The sequence below is a fragment of the Acanthisitta chloris genome, unplaced genomic scaffold (assembly GCF_000695815.1).
Source record: "Acanthisitta chloris isolate BGI_N310 unplaced genomic scaffold, ASM69581v1 scaffold36178, whole genome shotgun sequence".
NCBI lineage: Eukaryota > Metazoa > Chordata > Aves > Passeriformes > Acanthisittidae > Acanthisitta > Acanthisitta chloris.
Window position 1 is genome coordinate 4228 of NW_008687167.1, and position 9299 is coordinate 13526.

At 38.8% G+C, this 9299-nt stretch overlaps 1 protein-coding gene across 1 annotated transcript in view; it reads right to left on the reverse strand.

The window, feature by feature from the left end:
* Window positions 1-635: 635 nt before the first annotated feature.
* Window positions 636-9299, reverse strand: part of LOC103807739 (ras GTPase-activating-like protein IQGAP2) — a 10962-nt gene continuing 2298 nt past the window's right edge. Inside the window, exons 2-7 of the mRNA XM_009080484.1 lie at window positions 6610-6697; window positions 5519-5731; window positions 3737-3897; window positions 2761-2904; window positions 1696-1804; window positions 636-1240 (exon numbers count right to left, since the gene is read on the reverse strand). Of these exons, the coding sequence (XP_009078732.1) occupies window positions 1127-1240; window positions 1696-1804; window positions 2761-2904; window positions 3737-3897; window positions 5519-5731; window positions 6610-6697 (829 nt within the window). The 3' untranslated portion in view covers window positions 636-1126. The remainder of the gene's footprint in view (window positions 1241-1695; window positions 1805-2760; window positions 2905-3736; window positions 3898-5518; window positions 5732-6609; window positions 6698-9299) is intronic.

The following is a 9299-nucleotide window of genomic DNA, read 5'->3' on the forward strand; positions in this document are numbered from 1 at the left end:
TCCTTGTAGGCCCTTCAGATAGTGAAAAGTTGCTCTGAGGTCTCCACACAACCTTCTCTTCTCCAGGCTAAACAGCCCCAACTTCCTTAGGCTGTCTTCATAGGGGAGATGCTCCAGTCCTCTTCTCGACTTCGTGGCCTCCTCTGGACTTGTTCCAACAGTTCCATGTCCTTCTTATGCTTAGGACACCAGAACTGCATGCAGTATTCCAGGTGGGTCTCACAAGAGCAGAGTAGAGGGGGAGAATCACCTCTTTTCACCTGGTAGCCACACACAATTTAGGAATCAAGCCAGTTTAATAAGGTAATGTTTATTTTACATAGAACAATCTCCAGAGAATATTTAAAAAACCCAATCTAAATACTGATTTTATTGCATTTATTTTCTTACAAAAAAAAATAAAAGACAGGCACAATTTATGTATTCAAATACTTCAAACTGAACAACTGTTAGCTATTCAGATTTCCCCAATACCACTCCAAAGGCTGTAAGAGTAGAAAATGTCATTTTTTTTTTTGCACGAGGCAGTAGTGCATTTAGTAGGAATGAATCACAAAATATATTTTTGTGAAGTTGTTATTGTCGCTTTATAATTACCTATAAAATTTTTTGAATTGCACAATAAGTTTGCTTTGCAATTGACAACTGCCACAAAATAGGCCTAGTATGTAACTAAGTATCTGCTCCAACTATTCCTTAAGAAACAAATTAGGTTTTCTTTTGGTAAATACTTATAAGTCTAGTATGAACTATATTATATATCTGAGGTAATTTTAAAATGTTTCAATAGGAAGAGGCTTATATAGTCAACTAAATTCAATTTCTGCCTACCTTGAAATCCATACAACAATAGCTGAGTGTCCTAAACAATATTTTGATTCAAAAGTACCAACACCAGTGAAATCTGAGACTGTTAAAATGAATCTAATCTCCTGGTTTTCTCTGTCATTATCCATGCTGAGAAGGCACTGTGTACATTCCTCTGAACATTTGGTGTCTTAGGGTTTGTTTTCTTTTAAAGTTAACAAGCGTCCAACAACAAACAAAACACGTTTATAAGCAAAAAAAATAAAATACTGAACAGACTTCCCACTGATTGATGAAGTCCATGACATCTGAAAAACACTCATTTTCCATAGAACTTCTTATTCAACAAGAATATGAGCAAATTCACATTCACTTTAGCTTTATCAAACATTTTCATTACAGCCACACCTTCATACTGCATCTGAAGCAAATCCTGAAAGAAGAAACAAAACCATTAGGGTCTGTCTGAATCCATATGTTGCAGCAACAAGATGGGGCAATTCTTTTTGAGTAATAAAAATCTCCAGGTCCCTCCAGAATTTAAACAATTGCACGAAACAACTGGACACACATAGGAAACATTATATGTCCTCTATATCCCCTATTTTAGACTGTCAGCAACAATAAACCAGAAAAAATACTGTTTTCTGTGTATTTTAATTTTCTGCTGGTATTTCCTGTTTGCCACTGAGCTAATGTGGCATTTGTCTTCATACAGTTGCCCCAATGTAAACATTAACTCAACTCCATGCCCACATCCTATGCAAGTTATATAGGTGTTCCCCAGATGATCTGCTGCTCTGTGCTGGTTGACAAGTTGATTAATGAAATAGTATGTATTTATAGGAAATGCAGCAGCGACTATATAGCAAAGTAACCAAACTATACCTGGAAATGGAGCTGCACTTTTTCCATCTCAACTCCCAAAAACTTTGCTTTGATTTCAAAGTCACCCACTTCTTCTCCAGGTGTGATATCAAACATCACATTCTTAAACCTGGAAACAAGAATAGTAATTAAATACATATGCTGTGCAGTTTTATGGAGTTCAGACAGTTTCAGGGGAAAAGCCTGCAGAACACAGAAGAACTTCGATGCCAAGCAGTGTTGTTGGTGTCCAAAGAATCACCTCATCCCTACTGCAGTGTCTTCTTGGAGTCCTGCTGGTGTACATGTAGAATGAAATACAGAACTCTGAAGACTTTTGTACTGGAAAAAAAAAAAACCCAAAAAACCCCAACCTAAACAAAATCCAAACAAAAAAACCCTAAACAAAACAAAACAGCTGTCGGAAGTTCAATGAACAAATTGGACCAAGCACCCAATGACAAATTGGACCCAGCCAGATTTTTGTTCTGCTGTGCCTGTGTGTCTCCTTGCAGGTACATATTTGCCTCACGTGGCTTCTTCTGCCTGATGAATCCACTTGGAAAAAAAAAAAAGCAACCAATTGGAAGACTTTTCTCCATGCAGAAGGTGGATGGAAGGGTGAAAAGGACAGAAGACTGTAGACTGCAGATGGATGGATACACAAAAGGGGTGTTGAACCACCACATCCATTCACCTTGCCACATTGAGGAAGTGCAGAAAACCAAGTGTTTATTCAGTTATATGATAGTGATTGGTCAGTAAATGAAAAAAACCACAATTACTACGACTGTTTAAAAGGTTGGTTGTGAGCAGTGAGACTGCTGCCAGATGTCTACTGCTTCCATGTGAGGTGGTGCTAAAGTTGGCTTATTCTAGTGTTTTCCCAAGCTAATCACAGAGCTTGGTACAAAGAGAAAAATGAATGATGGCAATTAGACTTTATCACTCTTCTGAATGTAAAAGTCTGAGGTAACATTAGCCGTGGCACAGGAAATTGTGAGGATTTCTTGTATCAAAAGCCAGGCTCCTTAAGAAACTGTCGATTAGAAAATGCATAGGGAATTGTTTTACTTCACCACTTACTGGTTGGTTTGAAGATCTTCAATTTCTAGGATGACACCTTTTTCATGCAGCCTTGCAGCTGTGTACTTTAATGAGGTCTGCTTCAGTTTTTTGCTTCCCTTCACCTCTTCTTTTCCATCCAACTTAATTGACCTGCGTGAATTTCTGTGAAGAGAACAAGCAAAATGGCTATTGATTTGTCTGTCAGGTCCTTTATACTTCAGCTGTTTTTTCTAGCTATATTCAATGTTCCTTCACTCTTCCTCAAACTCCTCTAAGAGAACAGAATCAACATTCCAAAAAAAATTCCAAGAATTAGAGGAATTTTGACACACATTGAATTGTGTAAAATATCTTGCCACTGGTTTTAAATCAACATCTTTTAGCACTTGTTTAAATTCTGTTGTGAAATGCAACCCTGAACCCAAAGAGTCCACAACTATGATTTTAAAACAGCAATTTGTAAGCATACAGTGACATAAATGTTAAATCCTCAGGGATGATTAGGGTTAATTTTTGGATCAATGGGAAAACTACTATTCATGTCAGTAAAATGTTTTCATTTTGATGCATTGGTGGCATTGGCAGGGAGTTTGCTCTCAGGTAATTGCATCACACCTGAAAATTAAAATTCCTTAGGCATTTATTTCCTCCTTTTCCATTCTAAAGACATACCCAAAACCTTTTAATGAAGGAAGAACACCAGTAATTGCTTCCAAAGCCTCATGACCTCAAAGCTTGCTAATGGATCTGCAAAGTAGCAGCAACTAAATATACTGAAAACATGTATACATGTCAGACCTTTCTCTCTAAGCAGTGTTAAATAAATGCAACACCTCCCAGGTTTTGACTCATTTTACAGTGGTGACTCCCATGGACTTTGTAATCTGTGGATTGCCAATCTGTTGGAATCAAAACTTTCAATTACAGATGAACACCTGCTCTCCCTTCTGATAAAACATGCTGAAATATTAAAAGACAGGAAGATTCAACTCACTTTCTGGTTAAGTTGTCTAAACAAGTTTTGATGTAGGTGTTGTAATAATTAATTTGTTCTTCATAAAATGCTGTCTTGGAGTTAAGTGCATTCAGAGTTTGCTGGAGTTTCACCAATTCAGCTTTCCGGTGGTGTCTGTATCTTCTTTGATTCCTGATATCCTAAATAAATTAAGGTAATTGTTTAATTAGTCTCGTATTTTAAGAAGTCTCATCTTATTGCCATTCAAATCTGTAATTACACAACCTGACAATAACTGAGAGAAAGCATGAACCATCATGATAGTTCTCACAATCACAGTACCCCTAGTGAGTCCTACAGTTTACATGGCAATCACATTGCTCATCATCTATACAAGTGGTGGTGTCTTGATTCTGCTGTGGTCTACAGAGCATAACAGACATGGAAGTCATAAGGAAGATGTAATCTTTGCACTAAAAATGGAAAATTTCTGGTAGCTATTTTCTGGTGAGAGGCCTGAGAAATAAGAGCTTGGGCTTCTACGAGGTAAGAACTAGCTACTGCTAAACTACAACTTGAGTTGAGGTGGTCGGACTGAAATAACAAGAACTTCCAGTTCTAAGGCTCAAGGCAATCTCCAGATTGGATAGGCAGGAAGCTGAACATGAGCCAGCAGTGTGCTCAGGTGGCCAAGAAGGCCAATGGCATCCTGGGCTGGATCAGGAACAGCATGGTCAGCAGGACCAGGGAGGTGATTCTGCCCCTGGACTCGGATAAGAGAAATAAATGAGAATGGGGCACTAAATATCTACATAGAATATTTTTTCCTCAAGTAGATACCTGAACCAAGCAAAGTTTAAAATGGTACTTCAGAGCAGCTGCAACATGCATTCTTTATTGCAGCGACCTAACTCAAGTGAGTCATTTACTCATCCATATATTCAAATATATTTTCATCTTTAAAAAATATTATTTCATAGAATTATAGCATTTTAGGAGTTGGAATGGACCTTACAGATCATCCAGCCGCAACCCCTTGCCCTGGGCAGGGTCACCGCCTCACTAGATCAGGTTGCTCAAGGCTCATCCAGCCTGGCCTTGGACACTGCCAGGGTTGGGGCAGCCACCACATCCCTGGGCAACCTGTGCCAGTGTCTCACCACTCTCACAGGGAAAAACCTTTTTCTGATATCTAACCTAAACTTCCCCTCCCTCAGTTTGAACCCATTTCCCCTTATAACAGGTCAATCACTCACATGAGCTACAATTAATTTACTCTTGAGTAGTTAAAGATAACCCAATACACTAAGATTCTTACAGCCGGTATGGAGTGGGCGTGAAATAGGAGCTGCTGATTTGTGGACAACAGGCCCTGTGCTTTATCAGTGCCCAATATTCTTCTTGTGTCCTGCCCAGCCACAGCAGATCAGTGTTCATACCAATCAGAGGATATTTCAGCGGTTTCTAAAGGTTTTTTACACATTACCAAGACTACATCAGTTCTTAACTCAAACACCATAGGATAATTCCTCTTGCTTTCAAAATATAAAATGAAACATATTGTAGTGGAGATGTCACAACAGCATCAGCATCAAACCTGGATAACAAAGATTACAGTATTATTCAGTTCAGGCACTTATGCAGGAGTGCACTGGTTTTCACTTATTTTGTCAGCAGAGATGATTTACTTCATATATGGGCACTTCAGTGATTTAGTGTACTGTTCCCTGAATAATATGTACTGTACATCTCTAGGTGGAATGGATTTAGCCTAGATACCTAAAAATACCTTCAATACACAGGGAAACATGTTCAATTTACCTTCGCAATCTCATTTATGATTTCTTGATACTTAGTTGCTGAAGACACTAGTCCTGCTTGTTCCAACGTTCGGAGGTTCCTCTGGATTTTCCTTTTCTTTTGTTCTATTGGTAGCTGACCATCTTCAAAAACAGACTTACTGTGCTTCATTTTCTCTGGAGTTTTGGAATCTAGGATGGCACGCTTCTCTACAAGTTTCAAGTGCTCAGATTCCTAGATAAAAATAATCCAGAACTGTTATTTTACTATTTATGGTAACTGTTAAGCCTTCAAGTACATTGAATTCTCAAAGGACATTACCAAGAATCAAGGTACAGGCTTTATTTATATCCTCTCACCACATGGTCTTGAAGTGCTCCATTTGCTATGCCTTTTGGACATGCCTGAAGTAACTAATCACAACACCTAGACCTATATTTCAGTTAATCAAAGGGTCTAAAATCATCCAGACAAGTCAATGACTTCATTGAGTTGTGGGAAGACTGTCCAGATCTCACAGATGTCTCCTATATATGCACACACTGAGATGACCTAAAATGGGCACACTTTGGAGACACTGATCCACTAAGCACATTACAGATTTGTGTATTGGTATCTACTAGAAAAATTCAGCTGGGAGCTCTTCCCACTCAGTTCCCAGAACAAGGATAGCAGTAGTTTCCCAGGCAGAGGTTTGTTTGTATCGATTAAGCAAATAAACAAGCAGTGAACTTGAGTTAAGATACTGAAGTTCATGGGGAAAAAACAAAAAGATGTAGCAGAAGGATTCACCTCAGGCTATTCGGTTGTATTATAACATAAGAGAGAAGATATCCTGCTACATAAAATGTAAAAAAAAAAAATTCTAGTTGTTCTAGCTGTCAGCAAGAGGTAACTTTTCTTGCCCTTTAAAGCTGTTCCAAATCATACAGTAAAAACATGTTGCAAGTCTCACATTTTGAAGGCTCTATATCTGAACAGACTAAAACCAGCAACAATAATTTAATTGTTATAAAGTGGTGGAGAAACCTGTCAGAGACCTGTTAAGGCTTTCAAATAGCTGTAATAAAATACATACTTTATTCCCTATTCAGGCACAGGGTAGCACCTACCTGTTGTGCAGTGGCTGGTGTTTCTAGTATTTCTAAGAGTGTATCCCCAGGTTGTGTTCGTATCATATCCACAATTAGTCTTTTGGTCCTTTTGGAAAGGATAAATGGGTATTATAAGACAGTTGTCACTCGATCAATTGTGCATGTCATTTCTCCAACCATAAAAATAGCAAGCTCCCCCTTTATTATGGATTCTTGGTAAAGTTTATGTTTCCTAGATTTTTATGTTTCAGATCTTCCACTGACAGTGTTGAACATCTGGTTTCTACACAGGTCTGAATAGAGAAGACCTGAAAACTTCCCTCCTTTTATTTTAGAAAACACACAACCAGCTAGCACAGTAGAACGCAAGCAACAACTCACATGTGGATTTTAATTGTTATCGTGGCAAAACGGCAGATAGGAATGTGATCTTTGAAAAGCCTGAGCAACTCATGATTCCATAAAGGGTTATATTTACCGAATAAAGTGGAAATGCACTAAAAACTGCTGAACTCTGAGGAAATTTTGCATCTGACGCAGTGCATTTACACAAACCACTTAAGGGCAGATATTTCTCTGGGAGCAACAGACAAACAGCATTTCCTTGCTAAAAACAGGGAAGCTGCTGCACCCTGATATGCAAACCAGTTCTTTTTTTGGCAAGAATTTATCACATTCTTGCTGCCTACTTCATCCATAGTACTTCCAAGAACATCCTGCTACAGAATTCTATTAATTTAGAGGTCAGGGTTATAGATATAGCTCAATGTTCTTAAGAATTGTCAGTAAATTGAAGTGGCAGCTGAATTTTCCAAGAAAGATGTCTAAATATGATCAAGATTTCTGTGATAAAACCTTATGACCTGGTTTAAAGTGATAGTTTAGGTATATACAGTTGGAGTTTTGGTTAGTGTTTTCAGGACTAGAAATTCTCAAAAATGCAACAGAATGGGACATTTATTTACTAATATCCAGGCAACATTACACATAACCACTGAGTATTTGGGTATGACCTACGCTTCCATGGAAAGGGCAGCAAAGCAGCACAGGCAGACCTGAATCACTGCTCTTTCCACGTCAGAAAGCAACTTGCTAAACCTCCTGGAAACTAATTCGCTCATCCAGAGCTTCTGTTAACTGCACTGAGCAGTTGTCACGTTCAATAGCTTTTGAAGGACTGGTGTTAAAGGTATTTTTCCTTCACAAACTCTCTTGGAATCTCTTCCAGTTTGCCATGAAGAAACTAAATAAAACAAAACAAGCAAAACAATAAGAAAACCAACAAAAAAAAAATCAAACTAGAAAGGGTCTCCTAAATCTTGTTCATTTGGGTTATATCAACTCATTGCTGGCTTCTGCCTGACACAACTGTTGTCAGGCTTTGGTGGTCATCACCATAGTCTACATGATGTATGTGGGACCGTGTTGCTGTTTTATGCATTGCCTTTGAGACAGGTGCTGATATGGCTGATAAGACACAAGGCTTATTTTCACTTGCTCACCCTTGAGCTTCCTCTCTCCACGTAACAAACATGCTCAGCTCTGCTTTTTTTTCAGAAGCACCCACCCTGAGGCTTCACAAGCCACTTGGTGTGCAACACCAGCATGCCCAAACCATGCAGAGTGGGCACCTTACATTGAGTCCCCTGGACAGGGCTACCAACAGATATTAAGGTTCTTCCCAAAAGTCTTAATCAAACCAATTTAGAAAGCAAACATATCAATATTTCTCTGGAATAGGCATGCCACTTTCAGAGAAACAAGGAACAATTAGCTGTGACTTGAATTTTAGACAGAGGCCTAACATTTCACAGTTGCAGTCAGTGAATCATAAAGGCTGGAAGAGACCTCTAAGATCATCAGGTCCAACCATCCACCAGCACTACTACTGCAACCCCCATCCAGGGATGGTGACTCCACCACCTCACTGAGCAACATTCCACTGTCTGAATATCCCACCAGTAAAAGACTTCTCTGCAGCTTGGATAGGAAAGCTAATCATCCCTACTTAGTCGTGTCTTGTGTAGAAGCTAGCAGTAAGTATTTTAACTACTGATTTTGCTGTAATTTAACACAGATTTCTAAGTATTCTTGTGTCAGATTTCTCGAAAGATGATAAATATTACTTGAAAGCACTTATGCAATAGAAAGTTTAAATGATCTAATTAATTCTCATTATATTGTTTCAACATATTTCCACACAAAGTAGAGCATAAAAGACATTTCTTTTGGCCTTGATTTTGCATATTTTTATGGATTTCATTAAGGAATAGCATTTTACTCCTACACACAGGAAAAAAGGACAGGATATTTTTTTTTTGAAGGGACAGCAGCAGGCAGATCCTTATTACACAATCAGCCTGGCAACAGGTCTAGAGCCTTGGTCTCTGGAATACCAAGAGACTAAAACAGTTATGATTTGACAGTCATAGCAGTCCATCTTGAATCATCATCATCATCCAATCCAACCATTCACCAGCACTTACCCCGTAGCCACTAATCCATATCACCCAGCACCAGACCCAGATGCCTCTTAAACTCCTCCAGGGACGGTGACTCCACCACCTCCCTGGACAATATCCCAGTGCCTGAACACTCTAACAGTGAAAGTTTTTTTTTTCCCCAATATCTAATCTGAATCTCACTGTCTCATCTTATGACCATTCCATCTAGTCCTCTCCCTGCAGCCATGTCAGGAGAGACCATCC